The following is a 25,371-nucleotide window of genomic DNA, read 5'->3' on the forward strand; positions in this document are numbered from 1 at the left end:
ATCATTAATTCCTCTTCTAAAATTCTCTATTCTCATCTAGTTATCCTCACAAACTTACCTGGATGAGCCCAACGATCATGGCCAGAAGAGCTCCAATCTCTGCCCTCAGGATGGCTTCCTCACCCGGAGCAAACATGGCCGTGCCCCCTCCTCCTACTCCCCCCTCTTCCGTGGGGGAGTAACCCCCTAAACTGGAGTTCACGGCTCCACCAGGGGCCACTGTGTAAGGTGATGTGGTTGGCATGGTAACAGCTTGGTTCCTTTCTTGTTTAATGACCTCCATCACCTTGTCTATTGCCTGACCCGACATGATGCTCACAACAGCAAAGGTACCTGGATGAAAATTGTAATCCAACACGTCAAAAACAATGACATTAATAATCATTGCATATGTGTCTTTGATACATTGTACATGAACATATTCAAACAAATATATAAAGGTTCTAAATACTGTTCAATCTCAGTCTACTTCTGGGCGTTTCCATGCTAGAAAAATCAGCCATTTTCACAACATTCTTCAACCTGCTGTCCAAACAAAAGAAGAACTTCAATTTGCTTTGTGGTAATATTAGAGTACTACTGGGTAGAAATGCAAAAAAATGACACCCGACAAAAATATGTTGTCCATAGTTGAATTAGAGCTTAAAATGTTGCGTGTCGTACAGGACATTTCTGCGTCCCGTATGACACATTTTCACGTATAATTTACCCAAAATCAATTTTTTTTGTGTTGGTTATTAGTTTTTCACATGACTACCCACTATAGCTTTATCATTGACAAAAAGAATGTTTCATTGGCTCAAGCATTCGGCTAGGATACTAGAAATTGTTGTCAAAATGTCCCATACAACACGTATGGAATCGCCCTTCTGTTACATTATGCACAGGTAATTACATGCTTCATTTATCATGATTTCCTCCCATTCAATATGCAACCCTTAAATATTTGTATCAAGCACTAAATAAATGTTGCATTTTATCACAATAAGAATCACTACCTTCCTTTCTCTATCAAATAACAATTACTTTTAAAATCTGCCAACATGATTTCTTAAAGGTAAATGCTAGTTTTGGTAACGATATCAAAATGAGTTCGTACAGAATCCAATGAAATGACCACCAAAGTGTCTGTTTGTATAGATAAAACGCATGTGCCAAAGAATTCTGGAAGAAATTGTGTAATTGCTGAGAAATCAGCAAATAAGCACAGGAATCGGGTAGGGCGTCGGGCCCGACGCCCTAAGCAATAATTATACATTGTCCCACGTGCGCTTATCTGTGTTGGGGATCTTCGGTGTGAACATTTTTCAGCGTAGATTTCAAGATTTCACAAAGTTCAGTTAATGTAACTGTACCAGATCTAGATCCTCGATGATATACTGACAATTAAGCCTTGTTTTACAGACTTTCTCATGAAATCAGTGTTTACTGCAACTACTGGAATTTCTCTTTAAGCTAATAAGGATGATTTTATTTTACTGCTTGACCCAACTTAAAACACAAATGACACTTCTTTTTTCCATTTAAAAAATAAAGACTCGTTTATATTTCACAAATTCATTCATTCATTTATCATGAGAATAGAAAGGGAAAAAGTAATGTACACAAATATGATAAACCCCATAGGACTGCCATTTGTTGTATAAAGCATTGGAATAAAAAATGACAATATCAAACTCAATTCTTGCACAGGTCACACGCAGTAGACAAACATGTTGATAAGCATCTACATAAAATAGGACTACATGTACATCCAAGCTGTCAGCAAAATAGCAAAAAGCAGTAATCTGTTTGTGACGACATTTGCACCATTTGCAGTGGACCATTTTCATTATATTCTTTCTAAATATCATGAAAACAATATGATAGCTGATTTTTTTCCAGCTTTTCTGTAACATCTGTTAATCTTTCAAGTATGTTTGTAAGATGAATTGTTGGATCACACATTTTGGACTTACCTATACTGAGTTGTCTACTGGTGCCAAATATGGCGTAAACGATGGCAGGAAAAAATGATGTGTACAATCCATATATAGGGCTAACATCTGCTAAAATTGCATGTGCCATACCTACAAATCAGGAGAAAAAAAAGAAGTGATGCTTTAATTGAAAGGTGTATATAATTTGCGAAATCAAAACAAGAAAACTTTAAAGAGCATGAAAATCACTGCACAGGCAAAAACATCTGAGAATAATAAATGAATAAGAGTGACTCTACTCAATAGTTTATGTAGTTGTAGGTTTGCTTCTTTTTGCTCTCCCATGTGATATAAAACATATCAACACCAATTTGCAAAAGAACTTATTTTTTTTAGAATAATAAATGAATATGAGTGACTCTACTCAATAGTTTATGTAGTTGTAGGTTTGCTTCATTTTTTTCCTCTCAAATGTCCCATGTGATAAAAAACACATCAACACCAATTTGCGAGATAACATGTGTTTTTTAAGCTCAACTTGATTTTGTGCCATCCAAGAAATTACTTCACGTGTTTATAAAACCTGTGAAAAATAAAGGGCTATATTTTGTATTTCTGTTACACCCGTGACATCCTTTTTCAGTACTTGTCTGAGTACAAGTCGTCTCATATCAATAAATAATGGCAATTAAAAAGAAAAATTCATTTAAAATCAATCAAATGCAATATGGCAAATGATCTACATGTACATGCCCCCTTTTTTAAATGAGTAAATCTGTGTTGGAATGCAATATGTCTGTGCAATAAAAAAATACAAAGACAAAAATACAGGGTATGTACTTAAAAATATGTTATTGAATGCAAACTCACTAGTGGGTCATAACAAACTTCACATAGTGTAGATACATACTGACATGTAATGGCATTAAATTTATTTAACAATAACAGCAAAATAGGGTAAAACTAAAAATGACATATGGAGCAAAACAAATAGACAAATAAATATTCAGAAATCTTAATCAAAGATCTTTAAAATTGTGTACATTGAGGTTAGTGTCAATATGGTGGTATCAGCTCTATATAAACAAGTGAATGGGGTTAACTGCTGGTCTATCCTATAAATCAAGAAAACAACTTTACTTGGGTAAACATGTTCAATACAAATACAAAAAAATATCTGCACTATAAAACAAATTGGAGACATACATGTATATTACATGTACGTTGATGTTCACTAAAAACAAGGGAAACACATACTTACATACATGCAACATTGGTATTTTTGTAATATTTAAAGGGTACTCAACCTTGATTGAAAAATAAATCTTAAATTCTTCTCCCAAATCTTTTTTTTTCACACTGACCGTGATTTCGACTTTGATTAACAAGTGGGTCTTCACACAAGACTAGCATGACTTGTTGTATGATGGTGGGCCCCAAGTCTGCGCACCTAACAATTTGAGCTCAGAATTAACATGAATATCTTCTTATTTCAAAAAATCTTTCAGTTGATAAAGTTCCTTATATTAGTAAGAGTAAGTGTACCAAATTTCTCATCAAAAAATGAAAGAAAATATAGGATTTTCTTGAAAAAACCTAGGGAAGTCATTTTCAGATTGAAAAAAACAATGGTACCCCATGTCTGCGCACTCATTCACTTTGCACATGATTCGGGGATTTTGATGACAAAGACTGCATTTTGAGGCCGTCAAATGAAATGCCCTGAATTCATTATTTTTCCACCTTTTTTAGCCGGATTTTTTTATGAATACCTGTCTGTATTGCATGTGTAAGGTTCATGCTCGTTGCGTATCTTCTTTTACTAGAATCGCGCAGATACGCGGGTGCGCAGACTTGGGAGACCGCGCAGACATAGGGGAACTGACCATACCTATAAAAGTGGTTTAATGATTTGTGATGACAGTCTGTTGTGATTCTCCCAAAATTGCACAAATAATGCAGCGCTATACATGTACCTTCTTTACTGAATTGATTTGAAGGGATGGTCCAGGCTGAGAGTATTTATAGCTTTAATAATAAATAGAGTAAAATTCACTGAGCAAAATGCAAAAAAATTTCATCAAAATCGGAAAACAAATAACAAATTTATTGAATTTTTAATTTTAGCAATATTTTGTGAAAACAGTCTTCATGAATATTCATTAGGTGGGCTGATGATGTCGCATCCCCAATTGTTCTTTTGTATTGAATATGAAATTAGGTTTATTCCAATTTTTCCATCCAAGAACTAAAAAAATTGGATTGACAACTGATTTAGTGCATTAGATATTTATTGCTGCAACTTACATTATAAGGGAGACATATTATTCACACAAGTATGAAATAATGAAAAGCTTATGATTTTATGTAATAACATAAGCAAACTGAAAGTGGGGATGTGACATCATCAGCCCACCAAATGAATATTCATGACAACTGTTTTCACAAAATATTGCTAAACTTTAAACTTCAATAACTCTATTCTTTATTATCCGGTTTTGATGAAATTTTTTTCTGCATTTTGCTCAGTGAATTCTACTCTATAGATATGTATTAAGATATTAATATTTTCAGCCCGGACTATCCCTTTACATGTAAGTACAAAAAAGGTTATATAAAAATTACCACAAATTATGCTGGTGCAAATATTCACTACTGAATGATACACGCTGTATAAGCTAAAACAACAACATGAATGAGAGAGAGATCTTTTACAAATGTATACAAGTCATTGAGGGAGGACTTTCGGCCGCAAATTCAGACTACCTTCCTCAAGAGGTTTTTTTTTTTTTACAGCAAACTAAATGATAATCTGACCAGTTACAATAAATAATTAATGTAAATCCAGTCTTCTACTTCAGACATTCAATGCACTGTATAAAAACCAAGGTAAATGTACATGTATGTGCCAGCATGCTACATGTACTTCAAACCAAACATGTACCTGTCGATCCTACTAAAAATGTTCAAACTTTGCACCTTGGGGTTGGAGAGGGGTACAATTATCACCTAATTGAATAGTCCCTGATTAAAACTTCCTACATGTACATGTATAAACAAGTGATGCATGAAGTTCATTCATGTAAACTGCACAGTACTAATTTTTTACTTTTTCTTTTACTACAATGTATTTCATCAATCAAAATAAAGATCACAAAACAGTTTTATCAACCTGTATGGTGCCAATAGACAAATACTATTTTAATCAATCAAAATCAATAAAACTCCCAGGTGACTTGTTGGGTGTCAATTGATGAGAAATCTCAAGTACTTGTGCTTAGCAAACTAACTAGCTTCCCAAGTGACTTGTAATATGGATTGAATGAGATCATTACGACTCATCAACTACTTCCCTCTAGTAATAAAATAGATCCTGTATATTTTATATATACATATAGCATTGGTAATTATAGATTCTTCAAGTTCATCATATGGTTTTCAGACGTTACAATTCCTAACCCGTAGACTATCTGGAAGTTAAACCTGAAGATAAATTGATTTTAATAAAGCAGGAAAAAAAATAGAGAATAATATTGGTGATGGTTTGATGAAAACAATAAAAGAATAAGTGTTATGAATGTGTAAAGTTTTTAATTTGTGATGTCACATGCGAACAGCTCCTCCATGGACTCAATTTTTCTTATAGAAGAGAGTATGATGTGTCTGATGATAAACTTTAAAAGCCAAATTTTCTTCAAGCTCTGAATTTTATCAATCAAAGAAAGTTATGACTACCTTACTTTACATCCAAATTTGATGATGCGTGCTTGATTTTTCTCACATTATTCATTTTTTAAATTATTATTTAAGTTTATTTCATTTTATTCTATTTGATTTTCTTTGTCTAATTATCTATTCACCTTATTTATTTTTTATGTATTATTATTATTAATTCATTTTTATTTCATTCATTTTATTTCATTATTATTATTTATTTATGTATTTATATTCATTTATTTATTTATTTCATTTATTTTATTATTTTATTTATCTTGTGTTTCTTGTGTTTTTTTTTTTTTTTGGGGGGGGTCAAATTCCCAGATTAAATACTGTACAGCCACAGTTATTGGAGCCAATCTACAGCTTTAGTAAAGAGTTCTGCATTGTATGATCATGTTCTGCCTTTCTGGCATCTGTTTGTTGTTCATAAACATTTTATTATTAATAAAAATGGTAAATTATAAAAAAAAATGGGATAAGATTAATCCAAGGCCACCTATAAAGACCATGCAGACTGACGTCAATGCCCTCACAGGCCAAAGATATTTTGGGCACCATTTCTACTTATGGCCATTTGTGTGCTGTCATATACATGTAGAAATATGCCCTTTCAAACAGTAGCCTTGCTATAGAAATATAAAATTTAAAAGGATCTCCAGGCTGAAAATAATAAACATATAAAGAAAAATCAAACAAAACAGTGAAAATTTTTATCAAAATCGGACAAGGATTATTAACAAAGCTATTGCATTTTGAAGAGTTGCACTATTCCAGTAATAGTTCTAGGCATATCTTCATGAATATTCATTGAGGAAACTGATGCCATATCCTCTTGTTCTTTAGTATTTCATTATATGAAATTAGGTTTATTATTCTTTTTTTTTCTTTTCAGTGAATTAGATACATCATGTATTCATTGCTGCAACATATTAAGGGAGACATATTATTCAAACATTGTATGGAGAAATGAAACAATTATGATTTCATGTAGTAAATAAAATAAGAAAAAAGGAAAGTGGGGATGTGATACTGTATCATCAGCCCACCGAATGAACATTCATGATGCTGTGCATATAACTGTTTTCACAAAATATTAAAATTCAATAACTTTATTATTTGTTGTCCGATTTTGATGAAATTTTCAGCATTTTACTTGGTGAAATCTACTCTACATGTATTTATTTACATAGAAACTATTTCAGCCCGGAGCATCTCTTTAAGGACTGCAAAAAAATAAACATAAAATTCTAAAATGATAATGCAGGGAATAATATTTCTTCTCAAATTTAATCAGTATTTGTGGTTGCTAGAGAAAAGCTTTCAACTGTGTATGTTCTGTACAGTTCTATGTAAAAATAGCTACATGTACACAAGTGAAATTTTGTGTAGCGGTCATAAAATTATTTGGAGCAAATTGTGATGGATGTGATACCAGGAAGATTATTCCCTGTAATGTCTGATATGTAGGCCTTGACATCTGAACACAGGTCTCAAGAATATAGACATAACAACTGTTCAAATATTGATAATACACGTAGACATACACATACAAGGTACAAAAAGGATTTGTGCTACTCTAACCATGGACCTACATGTAGGTCCATGCTTTTAAAGGGGTCGTCCGGACTGAAAATGTTTTTTAGCCTGATAGAAAGAGTAGAATTCACTGAGCAAAATACAGAAAATTTCATCAAAATCGGCTAACAAATAATAAAGTTATTGACGTTTAAAGTTTAGCAATATTTTGTGAAAACAGTCGTCATGAATATTCATTAGGTGGGCTGATGATGTCACATCTCCACTTTCCGTTTTCTTATGTTATTACATAAAATCATAATTTTTCATTATTTCATACTTGCGTGAATAATATGTCTCTCTTATAATAAAATAAGTTGCAGCAATAAATATCTACATGTAATGCACTTAATCAGTTGTCCATCCATTTTTTTCTAGTTCTTGGAGGAAAAAATTTGAATAAACCTATTTTCATGTAATAAAATACAAAAGAACAAGTGGAGATGTGACATCATCAGCCCACCTAATGAATTTTCATGACGACTGTTTTTAACAAAATGTTGCTTAACTTTAAAATTTTATTTGTTATCCGATTTTGATGAAATTTTCAGCATTTTGCTCAGTGAATTCTACTCTATCTACACGTACTAGTCTATGAACATTTTCAGTCAGGAACAGTCAGGAACACCCCTTTAATAATAAACTGTACATTTGTACATCTAGTCATTGGCACATTCAGCCTTGAAAAACCTTCTTTATACATGTACATATATGATATAGTAAACTTAATTGTACAGTTAATCACATTCAATAGCCTCAAAGTACAAATGATTTAAATGATTTATATTTATATATGCACTTGGTTCACTAAAAGTAGAGCTGCTAGTATAATCTCCAGATTTCAATACATATCACCAATATAATTTCATCTGAATAGAATAATAGCGATACTTGTACTGTATACCCGATTGCTGATATTAATTGGTTCAATTGGGACAATTGTTATTTTGTCTCTTGATCAAATGGTCTATTAAGGGTGTGTAATAAATTTTTTATAGACTCACAAATCAAAATTAAAAAAAAAAGAGAAAGAAATCTGGTTTCTGTGCAGCATATTGTATTTATTGCAGATTATTGTGTTTGACCCAGGAAGAAGAGGTCAACTTTTGGATTGTCTGCAAAAAAGTCAAAACAAGAAATTAAAGCCTGTCAAGAATTGTGGTCAGGAAATCTATTGCATTTAATTGACTTTTGATACTCATGAACTGCACAATCACCTTTTAAAATGCATCTATTACAGCATTTCATGTTTGCATTATTAAAAAATTAATAAGACTATTTTTATAGATGACAAAAATAGGATTAGATACAATGGCCCATATTCTGAATTCAGGTCTAACTTTAATAGACCATGGTCTAACTCTGTGCTAAAATTATGGGAAGCCCAAAGTGTCAATTTTTTATGAAGATATGTTTCTTATTAGGTGGTCTGTCTTTGACAGATCACCTCTTAATTTCGTCAGAATTTTCTTTTTATTTCTTTCTTTATTTTTACGGATTTTCTTGTCGCCAAGTTATCTCAAAATGGACTTGGTCAATTTCATTGAATTTCATGTCATCTATAGGATCTGTCATGGACACGTCAAAATAAGCTTTTCAAGGTCATCAGGTCATGATGACGTCATCTAGGCGCCATTTTGTAAAATCACATTATCAATCATATCTCCATTATCAATTATCAAAAATCAATCAAATTAACATCACATCAACTTCAAGTTAAGGGTCATCAGGGGGGCGTTTCATCAACATTTTCGTCCGACAAGTTGTCAGATCTGACAACTTTCCTGGATTCTGATTGGTTGAGAAGCACTGTTACTATAGTAACTGTCGGATAAAACAGGACTTGTCGGATAAAACGTCTGACAAGTCCTTTCATGAAACGCTCCACAGGTCATGTCATCAAAGGTCACCTGGAGGTCACGACGCGCGCGTCAAAATTTCAAAATGCTCAAAATCACTTTTTGACCGAACGAGAGTACGTTTCAGGTCATTTTAAGCATTTCAAAAATTTTGCACGCGCGCACACATGCGCGCGCGTTTCCGCACGTAACGCCTTAACGCAACGCAGAAACACCGTTTTTTTACATCATTTCATTGATAATAAAATTCTGAACAATTTGATACCTTGATCAACCTTCTACAACCATTAATAACGAAATTAACACCCGTTAAAGTTTGCAGCACGTGTGCGCGCGAGCTCTCACTATAGGCCATATATGGGCAAAAACATGCCTATTGCAAATTCACTGTAGCTCTTTAAATAATCCGTTGACCCCCAATTTTTTTTTCATATATCGATAGAGTATGAGTTGTAGATTTGATTTCATGTCACCATTGTCCCTAAATTATATCGTGACGTCATCAAAATGGCGCCTAAACTAAAAATTTCATTTTTTCAAAAATGACGTCATCAAATTTATGCAAATTTGGTTGTAACTTCTCGAATATAGATCATTTTTCGCCCAGATTTCGATATGTTGTAGTTTAGAATGTACTCTTTCTCCTCAGTAATCATGAATTTTCGTTTTGAGAAACGCATCATTGCGTAAAACAGCGATAAAAAGAGGCATGTCATTTTTCCTCATTTTGCGTGTAATCTCTATGGGACATGACTTTTTCTCAAAACTAGATTCGACATTCCGCTATTTCGTAAGCCATATCTCCATTTTTTCTTGTCAGTTTTCCTTAAGCTTTTAGTATGTTGTAGCTGAGATTCTAAGCTTTCGGAAGTGTGCCCTTTATTTTTTGATCAGATGCCGGGATCATGCCCGTATTTCACTTGCAAAATTGGACTTGTAATTCTCAAAATTGCTTACGTGTATTCTCTATGGGGAATATCGTGGCTTTGACTGCTTTCTAAAGGGCGCGGGTTCGAGTCCTGGGGTGAACAAGATGATTTTTTTTTCACTTTTTTTTTCTTTTTGCCACTTCTTACATCATCCTTTATGATAATTAAAAGGTATAAAAGTTGAAATTTAGCAAGATAAAACAGATTATAATTGCTTTTTTCATATCACATGTGTTTTGCGTGTAATCTCTATGGGACATGACTTTTTCTCAAAACTAGATTCGACATTCCTCTATTTCGTGAGCCATATCTCCATTGTTTCTTGTCAGTTTTCCCTGAGCTTTTAGTATGTTGTAGCCGAGATTCTAAGCTTTCGAAAATGTGCCCTCCATTTTTTGATCAGATGCCGGGATCATGCCCGTATTTCGCTTGCAAAATTGGAATTGTAATTCTCAAAATTGCTTACGTGTATTCTCTATTGGGAATATCGTGGCTCAATGGATAACGCATTTGAATTGCTTTCACAGGGGCGCAGGTTCGAGTCCTGGGGTAAACAAGATTTTTTTTCCATTTTGTTTCTTTTTACCACCTCGTACATGATCCTTCGTGATAATTTAATGGTATAAAAGTTAAAATTTCGCATGATAAAACAGATTATAATTACTTTGTTTCATATCACATGTATTGTCATACATGAAAGAGACCCTTTTAACAGTGCTTTATCATCTCCCGTCTTTCACAAGTATTCCATCCATAATGAATATTCCGTCGTCATCATGAAGATCATATTGATCTGCATGAACATGGTAATAGTGATTACGATGGCGAGAATAAAGACAGACCACCTAATTCGTCCGCATGACGAATTAAATTCTAGTGTTTACTTTGCTCTTTCCTGATTCATCATGGTGAAGACAATCATCTATTTATACTTCCTAGACAATTATGAATGATTTAGAGCCAAATGAGCTGAAATATGATATCGCTACTGTTAGTGATTTATCCATTCATTGGCTCTCCATGCTTACATGTAAACCACAACTTTAAACCCGAGTTTAAGTTAAACCCGCCTTCAGAATACATGTACAGGCCAATGTTTTTAGGGTACAAAAGAGTTGATGAAATATTGAAAGGGTAAAATTGCCAATTTGTTACTTGTCCACTCACCACATGGTCTACCTTCGTTTAGTCTAATGCCATTCCTTCCATCAACATTTCGTCTAACAACCATTTGGTCCATTAATTATTTGGTCCAATCATCACTTTGTCTAATCACTAGGCCTGGGACTTTCGGGTTTTTTCTTTTCGGGTACCCGTGGTAATTTTCGGGCGGGTACCCGGGTACCCGAAAATCATGTCGCTCGAAATATGACTGGTGGAAAAACCCCATAGGTGACGTCATCATCAAGCCAATGCGATGCAAGCCAATTTATGAATGAAAATATAGTAAGCATGCGCATTGCAAGCCTCAGCCCCACGCAGTATTCCGTCAAAACGAGTCTGCAATACTCTGTCACCTCGTACCAAAATCGACCTAGAAATCCACTTTTCTATATTTTATATGAATTATAAAAGGTATTCTCAGAGGATTTGTTTTCCCACCGATACCGCACTGGTAAGCAAATTTTTATTACTTCTTGCTTTTCCGTCAAAATCTTACGAAGTAGCGTCGATATTACATCGTGTTCGTGAGTTTGTAGAATCTATCGCTACGTGAACAAAGTCAATTGATTTCCGGTTTTCGGAGCGTCAAATGCGCCAGCCAATCACGATCGTGTTACCATTTTCGGTTTATGATGAACTGAAAATGGTATCAAGAACGTGATTGGCTGGCGCCTCGTATGCTCCGAAACCGGAAATCAATTGACTTTGTTCACGTAGCGACAGATTCTACAAACTCACAAACACGATGCAACATCGACGCTACTTCATAAGATTTTGACGGAAAAGCAAGAAGTAATAAAATTTCCTTACTTGCGTGGTATCGGTGAGAAAACAGATCCTCTGAGAATACCTTTCATAATTTATATGAAGTAAAGGAAAGTGGAATTCTAGGTCGATTTTGGTACGAGGTGACAGAGTATTGCAGGCTTGTTTTGACGGAATACTGCGTGGGGCTGAGGCTTGCAATGCGCATGCTTACTATATTTTCATTCATAAATTGGCTTGCGTCGCAGTGGCTGGATGACGTCACTGCGCTGCAAAAGAAACATGGCGACGATTGAACGATCTCAGTCACATCATCGTCACTTGAAAAACTAGTATATTTAAGGATATTTCGAGGGTAATTGGTGAGATTCAAAATGAGACTTGTGTACTTATGTGAAGAGTTTACAATCATGTCTTAAACTACGCAATACAAATCAAATGTACGTTATACTGGAGAGCAATTTTCGGGTATCGGGTATTGATTTTTCTACCGGGTACCCGACGCTTCCGGGCGGGACCCGGGTACCCGGGTTTTAGTCCCAGCCCTACTAATCACCCTCTCGTCTATGACCATTTCGTCTCATAACCAGTTGGTCTAATATCCATTTCATTTTCTTTCATTTTGAACATTTTAACACAATTAGACCAACTGATTGGTGGTTACACGTAATTCCGAAGGTTCGTAATTCCCAAACATGTAAATTCCCTATACCTCAATGTTCGTTTATCCGAAAACGTAAAAGGGTTCGTTAATCCGAACATTTGTGGCATTATTCCGAAGATTCAATAATCCGAAAACGAAATTAGGTTCGTTAATCATTACATTTTGGACTAATGAACCTTCGGAATTACGAACCTCATAAATTACCTATACCTCAATGTTCGTTAATCCGAAAACGCAAAAGGGTTCGTTAATCTGAACACTTGTGGCGTTATTCCGAAGGTTCATTATTCCAAAGGTTCGATAATTTGAAAACGAAATAAGGTTCGATGTTCCGAAGGTTCGGTAATCCGAAAACGAAATAAGGTTCGTTGTTCCGAAGGTTCGTTAGTCTGAAAACAAAATTAGGTTCATTAATCATTACGTTTTCGGACTAACGAACCTTTGGAATTACAAACCTCATTTTGTTTTTGGATTAACGAACCTTCGCATTACGAACCTCATTTCGTTTCCGGACTAACGAACCTTCAGAATTAGGAACTTTCAGATATACGAACCTTCAGAATAACGAACCTTCGGAACATCCGAACCTTCGGAATAACGAAGCTTCGGAATTATGAATGTATGCGATGATTGGTATATGGACTAAATGGCCATTGGACCAACTGATTATTAGATGGAATGGCATGAAACTAGACCATGTGGTGAGTGGACGCACTGATGGTAGACCCAAATGATATGTAGACGAGCTGGCAATTTGACGAATTGCATTACACAATTTGGAAATAAACCGATGAAAGTAATTACATTAAAATCTCAAACGGCGGTGCTGCACCATCCCGAGTTTGTGCAATCTCGAGATTTTAGCTCTATCGTTCCTTTTCACGATTTATCTCGAGATTCAAGAAAACCCGTCTCCACCATCACAAGAAGAGCAGTTCCTGCTCGAGCGAGGCATCGATGTATTATGGTCTGACGCCGTGAATAAATAATCTTGAGTGCGTCTGCACCTACGAATTAGCACAATAATTCGTGAAATGGCCCGCTTTTTTGCAAATAATCCCAAGTTGACTTGGGATTAAAATCTCGAGATTAATCCTACGAACTAGCGTGATAATTGCGTCTCCATTGCAAACAATCTCGAGATTTTCAGATCGGGATAATTTGCCGGATCAGAAATACCGCGCTAATTTAAAAACTCGGGATGGTGCAGATGGCCCTACATAGGTATAGATTCATACCAGGCAGGGCAATGCATTGCAAGGCCATGACCTTGGATAGCATACATGTATTGGCCTCAGAGAGCCCCTTTCACTGGACTTGGGGTATTTTGTGCCCTTTTAAATTTCTTCAAAATTTGTGCGGTACTCTTAACGTATATGCTTTTCACACTATACCTTTTTTCCTTAGCCCCAAGAAATTGGTGGGCTAAGAGGGGTCTGAGCTGCATGAAGCCAGGTTAGCTGGCTTATTGTGGTGCTAGCACCACTATTGCGGTGCTAAGAGATGCAGTGTGAAACAAAACTGGGCTAAGGAAAAGTTGGGCTAAGCATTACATGTAGCCAATCACAGAAGTCGAAATTGCACGTTAATCGTGCTCCGTATGGTAAATCATTAATATTCATGAGCTGTACGATGGTCCGGGTTAAGGCGTTAACCCCGGCTATAAAGCAATAATACATGTACATGTATGGGGTTAAGAAAGACAAACTGAATCCAAAAAATGATAGTCTGGGGTTAGGGATAGTATGGGTTAAAGAAATGCAATGTGAAATGTGCCCTTTTAATACATGTACAAAGTGGATTTACCCACCTGCCAAACTGCTAGGCAATGAAGAATAATTCGGTTTGTTTACATATACAGATACAAGTTCATATCATAAAGAGAGTTTTACAATTTGATAACATTATTTGTTTTCAAAGCAGCAGTCCAAATATTAGCATTTGGTAAATACATGTACGCGAGAAATGTTTCATATAACCTTGAAAACAATTTTCGTACAGCCTACATAGAATTTATTTGGTAATGTACATCAGTACTAGTCATAAAATTCAGAAAAAGGGGTGTTTCAACTCAAGCTTGCACAAAAGAAAACAGGATGTCCATTAAAAAATATTGTAGCTTTGGCAAAATTTGCTAATTGTTTTATGTACAATTTTATGAAACAAAGAAAATGGCTTAAGGTATCTGTATAAAAATCTATGACACAGGCATTGACAATGTCAAGGAGAACGTGTCTGAACTTTTATAAATAAATGACCTTGAAAAGAAGCCAAAATACTGATTATACAGTGTAGGTTATTACCTGTTGAGGAGCAAGGGCAATAAATAGCACTTCAATAATTTTGCCACAATCATTCCATATTTTGTTATATTGACTCAAAACCTTACAGAAAAGGAAAATAAAATTTCTCCATGATCTACTAGAGTTACATGTACAGATGTACATACTATGCTTGATCATCTTTTAATATATGGCACAAGAAGTTCAAATTTTGAAATTCCTGAACTGAGATTAAGCTGAAAAAACCTGAATCACTGCATCACTTTCGTAAAGAATCCAGCAGATAATCGACCAACACATTATTAAAGAGAAATGCCAGTAGTTGCAGTAAGCGCTGATTTCATGAGAAAGTCTGTAAAACCAGGCTTAATTGTCAGAATCATTGAGGATTAGATCTGGTAAAGTTAAATGTACATTAAACTGAACTGATTCATTGAAATAAAATCTTAAACTACTATCACCTAACAAATAACACACCAACACAAAGATCACAATTGCACAATAAAGGACACGACGGAATATTGCTGGAATAAATACCCTTCGGAAATAATCCATAACCACCATTCACAATTATTTTCACCACCAATTCCTCCACCATTTTTTTTAATTCATACAAACAGACATTTGGGAAGTCATTATATTAGATTCTGTAAAAAGTCATTTTGAGATCGTTACCAAAACTGGAATTTATCTTTAATTTGTGGCATGCAGTGTACATACATTCAGACATTTTATCCTCTGATTTTCCATCATGTATTTGACAAAAACTGTGTTTCATATGATAAACATTTTCTTCAGTAAATTTGACCACTGTGTATGATAATTTTCTGTATATTTTCACATTCACTATTAAGGGGGAATGAAACATTTGGAGCAAGTAGGCTTGTGTCGAAACAGAAAAATCAAAGAATACGAACAAAGAAAGTTTGAGATAAATCAGACAAATAATGAGAAAGTTATGAGCATTTGAATATTGCAATCACTATTCGATCACTAATCGATATTTATGAGCTGTGGGATAGTCCGGGGTTAAAGCGTTAACCCCGGCTAAGCAGATAGTATGGGGTTAAGAAAGACAGTGTGAATCCCCAAAAAAGATAGTATGGAGTTAAGGATAGTCCGGGGTTAAGGATAGTATGGGGTTTAGGAAATGCAGTGTGAAAAGCATATTTTAGATGAGGATTCAAATTGCTCATTCGGCTTTGGAAAAGTAATTTCAACTACAAGTACACCATTGTATATATCGAAGTGCCTACTATTAATATTAAACCAAGCAAACAACATGTCATGATACATGAGTACTTGTGCATACATTGATTTACTCGCAAGAAAATTGGCTGTACCAGCATTAATAATGAAGAATTTTTTAAATAAAGAGAAGATCAGTGTAGGAAAATCATGAGGGCAAAGGGTAATTAGAGCCCAAGTTGCCCCTAATTTCCAAAAAAAATCATACTTAGGGCGACTTTTCTTTTCAGAGTCGCTCCAAGATCTTCAAGAGTAAATGTATACATGTACATTGCAGAATAACTTGTTTTTACTTTATAATTGCTTGTTACCCTTAGAATGAAGCGCTATCTAAGACTATATTTATTGTAGCCCACAAATTCTGCAATACTCAATGTACATGATCATGTAGGAAAATAGATAGCCCCAAGAAAATAATAAAAATCATTTCCTACCCTGGGGAAGGTCCAGAATTAAATGTAGCGAATAAAAAAAAAGTTGTTTTATAGTATATACTAACCAGCAATTCATGATAAACGCTAAATGCGGGGCTCCTGGCTTAAAGGGGTGGTCCAGGCTGAAAGTATTTATAGCTTAATAAATAGAGTAGAATTCACTGAGCAAAATGCCGAAAATTTCATCAAAATCAGACAACAAATACATGTGTAGCAAAGTTATTGAATTTTAAAGTTTAGTGATATTTTGTAAAAACAGTCGTCATGAATATTCATTAGGTGGGCTGATGATGTCACATCTCCACTTGTTCTTTTGTATTTTATTATATAAAATTAGGTTTATTCAAATTTTTTCCTCCAAGAACTGGAAAAATTGGATTGACAACTGATCTACATGTAGTGCATTAGATATTATTGCTGCAACCTATTTCATTCTAAGGGAGACATATTATTCACACAAGTATGAAATAATGAAAAAAATATGATTTTATGTAATAACATAAGAAAACGGAAAGTGGAGATGTGACATCATCAGCTCGCCTATTGAATATTCATGACGACTGTTTCCACAAAATATTGCTAAACTTTAGACTTCAATAACTTTATCATTTGTTATCCGATTTTGATGAAATTTTTGGCGTTTTGCTCAGTGAATTCTTCTCTGTGTATTAAGATATAAATATTTTCAGCCTGGACCAACCCTTTAAAGCCGGGAAAACATTGCTACAGTATGTATAAAACATTGCTTCTTCAATGGACAGAATAAGACATTTTCCATTCTGAGAAAAAAGCTAGAGAAAAAAATTTTATAAAGAGTAGTCAATACTATTGTTTTATATTAAAGTGATGTGTGGTTTTTATTTTCTTTTTGTGATTGAACTACATTCCTGTATACATGAATATACTGTATACATATCAGATTACATGGAAATGAACTAAAATTTAAGATATTACAGGTTAAACTTAAGTCCACCCCAAAAAATGTTGATTTTAATCAATATTTTTAGAGAAATATCAAACCAGTATAATGCTACAAAATTTCATTAAAATCAGATGTAAAATAAGAAACTTCCAACAATTAAAAGTTTTGCTTATTTTTTCACAAAACAGTAATATGCACAAGTCAGTGGCATACAAATGAGAGAGTTGAATGAAGATGTCACTATTTCTTTTTTTTAATTGTTTGAATTTACATGTATACTTTCAATATTTCAAGTTTTACAGAATTGACAACGAGGACCAACTTCACTGAACCATAATATATTAAAACAGCAGCAATACCACATCTACAGGGAGGAATAAAACTTTGTTTCACAGTAAAACAGGGAGAAAATTAGAATATTTCATAGAAAACAAAAATACAAAAGAAATATTGAGTGAGTCTGAGTGAGTGATGCCATAAGTCCCCTTGTTTGCAAACCAACCAAGATGCGAATACATATACATGTACATACATGTATAACTGCTTTGTGAAATTACATGTAGGTGAAACTTAAAAATGTCATAACTTTCTTATTTTCCATCCGAGTTTTGATGAAATTTCCAGCGTTTAATATGCTTGTTGGATTTTCTATTTTTATTCAAATCAACTTTTCTGTTGAGGTGGACTTTTCCTTTAATGGACATTTGTACCAGTTGAAAAATATATCATAATACAGTTCCATACGTACATGTATAACTTATTCCAAATGTATTAAACTACCTTACCAGCAATTATGGATATGGTGGGAGCTACATGCACAAAACAAGGCATACATGTACATGTATATTTTATGATAATATCATATTCCGTCAATTTCTGTGTGACCTGGCTACATACTATGTACATGTACATGTATGCTGCTGGTTCATCAATTTTTTTTCCTCTTCATCATACACGTAGTACATTAGCGGTTTTATACATTGACTATTAAAATGTGGAACATAAAAATGAAAAATGCACTGAAAGATTCTGAAGTTATTGATGTAATCATCTGATATCGTAACAAAGAAGAAAATGCACCCCTCCCCCCCAAAAAAAATACAGCTGTGAAAAAAAATTATGAAAAGTAAATATGCTGCTCATGTGGTCATATGACCTTTTCTCAGCCAAATCATGTATATTTTGAGTGTGTGTACATACCCTATGAAGACCATAAAAGAAAGAATAACAAAACTTTTGCCACTGTAAATACAAACTTGTATGTACATACAGGTAGGCATTTTACAAATGTCATTCTCCTCAGAACACACAAAATCTGCTAGGCAACCAAAGGAACCTTCTTTGTAATAAAGCAGAATAAATGTGTGGTTTCTAAAATAAATATTTCAACAATCTGCATAACTTAGTTCTGATGTGAATTCTGAAAAAGCACAGCTTTTACAAAATACAAAGTGGTAAAACTCAACTATTTTAAGCCAAGATAAGCATTTTTATCACACCACCTTTCCTTTTTTAAATGCATAGCTCTAGTTTCAATGGGTCAAGGCAGTTTCATGGTTTGAGTGTTTGAGATTGAACATTAAATATTTTTTTCTCCTTTTAAAAATACATGTATTCTATGGAATTCTTTCCAAAATACTTTGTGTATTCAATGGACTGAAGTATTATTGGTTACATATCTACAACAATTTCAACAAGATATGTAAAACTTTATTAGCCATCTATTTTTTCAACATTTCAGCTGAATTATTATTTGTTTTGAGGAAGATGGTTACAAATAATGACCATCATTATTGAATCCTTTCTGACCAACGCCACTAGATCATATTTCCTTCTCTTTATATAGGTGTATGTGAAAGACAAAACTCAATTAATAATCCATAACTCAATAAACAAGTGAATATTAATTAATTAATAAATTGATGAATATGACAAAATGAAAAGAGATATATCATTTCTAAAACCATATAAATGTACTAAATTGTTCTGGAATACTAAAGGTGACAAACAACAAGTCTGCAATTTACACATATGTAGCCTACTGCTTTCTTTTCTCAAGTTAAACTCGAGACTCGAGGCAACACCAAAAGAAACAATTCAATCACAAAATATAAAGTATACAAAGCATGTTTATACATCATTAGGGGAGGCATGCATCGGATTCATGCACATCATCCAACTCAATGAGGAATGCCATCCAACAACCAATAACAATGTATTTGAAACACTGCACTTTTGACTTTGCCTGGTGTGACCTACATTACATTACACTGGAGCATCATCGCAAACAGCAATAAAAATGATTTTTAAATACACAAATATCCTATTAAATATGAGACCTCCTTTTAACTGCAGGATGGATGGAGGAGGCTGTTTCACAAAGAGTAAAGTGTAATTTATTTATTAATAGGCAAATGTATATGGGGGGATAGTTTTCACAACTCACTGGCTAAATATAAACATTTGATAAGCTTTTTGCAATGAGTGGTGGTTTTCCAAGGCTTTAAAAAAAAAATCATTTGCCAGGGCTCTTTCTTTAGAGCAAGGCAAAATCGCTCCCAAGCCCCGGTGTAATTTTTTCAGTCTGCTGATGACAAGTGGGAGGATAACTTTTCACCATGCAACCTTCATTTTCTTTCAACTCTTTGTAAAACAGTCCTAAGATTTTTCTCTCATGGCAAAACCTTTTTTATGCTTTGTTTCAATGAAGCATAATGAAAAAAACATCGGCGGCCCTAATATGGTGGGGGAAATCCTTGATGGGATTCAGATATGTAGCTGCACATATGCCTACTTCTTACTGCCATGGAAATTGGTGTACAAATACAAATGGACCAGGCCAATTAAAACTGATTTCAATGGTCCTAATCAGTCATTCATATGGCTTCACCGTTGGCAACCATGAAACAATTTTATGTCAAATTTCGTGTACTGAGAGTTTCCACCATGCGCTACCGGAATAAGGTCAAGAATAGGCCTGGTCAAGAATACACTAAAGTGCAAAAAAAAAAGAAAAATGAAGCAAAATGATGATTCAGAAACCTATTAATCCAAATGTCAAACTTACCATGCGGTATCCTGAAGATACCCACTGTCATCCCAGATATAAGATCCCTGGGCAACAGGCCTCTGATGTCGTACTTGGGTAGCCAACTCAAGATCGGTATAACCGAACAAATGAACTTCTTCACTGTAGAAGGTGAACAGGAGCACTTCCCGGCCTTGCGTCTGATGCGGGTGAGAACGCTGACTGGTTCCTTCACATTCTCTGTGTGTTGCTCCTGAAAGGCTTGTTCGCTGTAAGCGGGCCTGGAGACAAAGACATCCCGTCTTCTCCTCAGCCCAGAATGCAAGTCTGCATCTACATCCGTGATCTCCTCAAATGCAGCCATCATGCGATCTGCAGAGGATATAATAAAAACAATATCTCTTGGTAAAATTAAACAATGTTGACTTTCTGTCTTTTTGTCTTTTTGCAATCAACAGTAATGATGATATTAATTCACAGCATATTTTGCAAACTCAAAATACATTCAAAAGCAGAGACTTTTATACCAAAAGAATAAGGGACTGAATATTTGCAGAATCTTGATTATATCTCTTGTTCAGTCTACTCTGGTAATACAGGGAAGCGCCACTTTGATAATTCCCTTAATAGCAGTTAGCTGCTTTTGACACACCTCTAAGGAACAAAGGAGATTTTTCTTTTAATTCCCAGGTGTATCCACAAAAACAATGTAGTTCTTTCACTTGCAAATCAACTTTCATTATAAACTGCCAAGTACATGTATGTATATTTGGCATTAGAAGAATAAATAGCAAGCACTTCTCTCCTCTTTGTTTGGCTAGTATAGCTATTACATCACATGAAAGCTAAATTTAGACAAAGCAAGGATCATTTCTTGAGAATGGGAACCGTCAAATTTCCATGAGAGTTCAATGCACTTTTTTCTCTGATTTTCTCGTTCATAAAATTTACCAAGTGATTAATAAAAAAAAAACTTTTAAACTTTAGATTTCCTCTCCCTTCTTCATTTGTTTTCTCCAAAATTCTATCTACACGTAAACCCATTTTCTTCATTCCCTATCTCTTTTCACTCTAGTCTCCATCACACATGTATTTGTCTCATACTTCTCACAACTGCTGTTGTTGTTGTCTTCATCTGCAACTTGATTGTTCTTAACTTTCCCCTCCTTCCTCTCCCCAGGTTCCAGGGCTATAAAGTCTTACGAAGATTTGCGACTGATCCAATCGATCTCAACTGTATTGAAATCCATCCAAACCATAATTTTTTTCTACAGAAAATTTGTCAAATCTCCTTACATGTAGTAAACAAAGAGAATCACACTGAATCTTCAAGAAATGATGACTGTATGAATATAGGTGATATATCTAGAAAAAACTGTGAACAAACTTGCATTTTACATGTTGACATTGCTGGCCTTACATAGTTGTGAATGTGATAAATCGGATCAATCGTAACTCTTTGTAAGATGGGCCCTTGAAGATTCAACGTGATTCTCTTTGTATACTAAGGATATTGTACAAATTTCCTGTAGAAAAAATTATGGTATGGATGGATTTCCATAGTTAAGATCGATTGGATCAATCACAATTCTTTGGAAGACGGGGCCCAGGTCTTCCTTTTCCCCCCATGTTATCCAAGTACCCACTACATCAGGGATGCCAAGTTCAAAGACCAGCTATGCGTGAGATTTTCTGTGAATCTGAGTGAGATCACAGACATTGTGTACAATGTATATGGAGATAGGCTGTGATAGTTGCGCGAGACAGAGATTTGAGGGGATGAACAAGAGTCCAAAATGCTTGAGTCTCACGCCATAATGCATGAGACTTGGTAACTCTGCTACATATAACTTGAATCTTGAGACTTGACCCATTGAACACAGTCTATTTTTTTTCCACAGACTCCTTCTCAAATGTAGCAAAAGGTACAGGTATTACCTGGGCCTGGACTTAAAGATATATGAAAGTAGTTGCAGTAAAAACTATTTCACAAGTCTATCAATCATAGGCCTAGATCTCGATCTACATAAACTGAACTTTGTGAAATCATGAAATCTAAGCTGATAAAGGATCACATATCATCACACTAAAGATTGCCAACACAGATTAGTTGTTTACAAGCACATGTGCATGAGACAGTGTACATGTACTGTTCTTGCTGGGAAAAATACCTACAATGTAACAATCTGGTGAAATGTTATTCCTATTTTGCTTCTTCATGGAATGAGTGATTAGACGTTGTTACACAATTTTTTCCGGAATTCTTGGCACAAATTTTACTCATAGAAATAGACACTTGGGTGGTATACACTCGGATTCTGTTTGAACTCATTTTGAAATTGTTACCATGACTTGCATTTATCTTTAATTTAAAAAAACAAACTCCATCAATGTTTAATAGACTGGAACTTGAAAGTGATTCAGAAGATCAGGTCCTGGGGCCTGTTGCGGAAACTTTAAGAGTTGCGTTAAAACGCAAGTAAAAAAATCAATTGCAAGTCCCAAATGCCCGCTGTTGATTGGTTGATCAAGTTGTCCATGATTTTTAGAGTTGCGATTCATTGCATTTCTTTCTGCAAGTGCAATGGGCCCCAGGACTTTCAAATTCATGTTACCATCCATTTAACCCAGGGAACTCCCGCCTGCGTAGCGGGTGGGAGCCTAGGAGCTTACCGTGTAATTGACCATACTCATGGGACTAGCGTGAAGTATGGTCAAAATAATTCTCTGAATAAATAGTTAAAATAGAAATTAAGCACTTACCACGATTATATGGATGAAGGTCTAACGAGTGGCAGTTTCCTGACATCTGGGCACAAACTGAAACCTCAAAAGAACGAAAAGTTCTCTCCTTCTACCCCGTCTCGATCGGCCATTTTTGTGATGAATCGTAACAAAATGGCCAATCGAGACTGGGGTAGGAGAGAAATTTTCGTTTTTTGAGGTTCCAGTTTGTCCCCAGATGTCAGAAACTGCCACTCGTTAGACCTTCATCCATATAATCATGATAAGTGCTTAAAATTTTTACCAGATAATTATTTTGACCATACTTCACGCTAGTCCGTGAGTTGGTCAATTACACGGTAAGCTCCTATAATCCATGGGTTACCATCTTCGCCACTTACATTGACAAGTGGATACCATCGACCAAAAAAACACGTAAAAGGATGTCTTTTTCACGATGGGGCACGTTACGTTACTAAGTGTCCAGTATTATCGCTAAATTACGTGTTTTGATAATATAACTTAATTGTCCATAGTATCTATTTTGACGCATTACATCATTACTATATAATTACAATACAACTAACAAAAAATACACTTAAAAATATATTTCACCAAATCACGTTAGTAACGAACGTATTAATAGTAATCAAAACACTAAATATCTACTATAATATACTCATAACACTACATAAATACATATACAATACATTATTCATTACGTTTAGGGATGATCATGTCAGGATGTCCTTTTTGCCCAAACTTCGTGTTTAGAGTACGATTTGCACGAGGTGTAGAAGGTGGGGTCGTACTTAACCCAATAAGGTAAAGCCGACGACCGAAGGACCCGTAACAATAAAACATTCCTGTACTTGTTTGGGGGTTCATTTCAGGGAACATTTGCCAAGCGTATCGTTTTGTTACCAATACTTGTTAAGGGTAGGGTTTCACTCGCCAACACTTGTTAAGGGGTGCATTTTCAGAATATGGAAATTACGTGTTTAGGGTGCTTTTCGAGACCCCATGGTCGCGCATGGTATCCACTCGTGAATGGAAGTGGCCATCCATTCACCTTCTCAATGACAATGACACAATCATATCATTCTTTCATTTACCTCCTCCTCCTCCTTTTTCTCCTCATTCTAATATTCTTACAGAAACAAGTGCATTCGAAATGAGACAACATGAAATTTCAAAAAGCATTCCCAACTTTACTTAAGTCCGACCCGATCCCCACACACATAAAACGCTGTTCAACTTGTACGACACGCCACAGCACGGCGACTAGTCCACCGGACACCTGGCGCATTCTCAACCGGATTTGCCGGGAGAGGAACACATCAATTCCGTACTGGTATCTACATCACACGATCGGCATCATCAGTCAGTGGTAAGAATTATTTATTATTCATCGTTCATTCTGCACCCTACATTCATCAAAACATACAAGCAATCGTCTACACACAATTGGCAATAATAAAAAAGATGAAAAAAAAAATCAACAATATTCACCTTCACTTTTAGTAAAATAATGTAAACTTTCCAGTCGCTCATAGCAAGTGTGATATCACTGATAAATCTGGCGAAGTAATGATGACGTCATTGTGTTTGTTTTCGTGCATGGGATCCGGGATTGGATGGAACTCATCGAATACAACAGGCCATCGTTATTGTTTTCCCCCAAACTAAAAGTAGTTATACTTTTAATACCAATATCTTGAAGAATAATCAAAGACAGCTTTCCTGCCTTATGAATATAGAAGGAAAATAAAATGCAAACGAATTGAAGAAATTAAAAAATCTGAAAAAAAATATATGTAACATAAAGTATAATAGTTCAGATATTCGAATTATGAAATGGATAAATAAACAAATGATAGATCCAATCTGAGTTTCGGATCATTTTTCAGGTTCAGAGGATGGGGAGTTCTAGTCTTCGAAACGATATGTTCTAGTCTTCAAATAATATGCTTGACATAGGCTATATCTGGCACCTGTCCCCCTTTGGACAATTCCTAATCGTCATTTTTTTTTAAAAGAAACAAAATTACCACCAAGAACCAGGGGAGCGATTCATGAAATGACTTGTCGGCGAAGTTGTTGGACGTTTTATCCGTCAAGTCCTGTTTTATCCGACA

At 34.9% G+C, this 25,371-nt stretch overlaps 1 protein-coding gene across 2 annotated transcripts in view; it reads right to left on the reverse strand.

Moving 5' to 3' along the window:
* LOC121411716 (solute carrier family 26 member 6-like) overlaps positions 1 to 25,371 on the reverse strand; it is a 46,085-nt gene that overhangs the window by 17,259 nt on the left and 3,455 nt on the right. The window contains exons 1-4 of one of the 2 annotated variants that reach the window (XM_041604548.1): positions 24,746 to 24,813; positions 20,549 to 20,881; positions 1,959 to 2,069; positions 59 to 333 (exon numbers count right to left, since the gene is read on the reverse strand). In XM_041604548.1, coding sequence (XP_041460482.1) covers positions 59 to 333; positions 1,959 to 2,069; positions 20,549 to 20,876 — 714 coding nt within the window. In that variant the 5' untranslated portion in view covers positions 20,877 to 20,881; positions 24,746 to 24,813. Of the gene's footprint in view, positions 1 to 58; positions 334 to 1,958; positions 2,070 to 20,548; positions 20,882 to 24,745; positions 24,814 to 25,371 lie in introns of those variants that run through there. The other variant, XM_041604547.1, reaches the window with a different exon arrangement.

The sequence above is a fragment of the Lytechinus variegatus genome, chromosome 3 (genome assembly GCF_018143015.1).
Source record: "Lytechinus variegatus isolate NC3 chromosome 3, Lvar_3.0, whole genome shotgun sequence".
NCBI lineage: Eukaryota > Metazoa > Echinodermata > Echinoidea > Temnopleuroida > Toxopneustidae > Lytechinus > Lytechinus variegatus.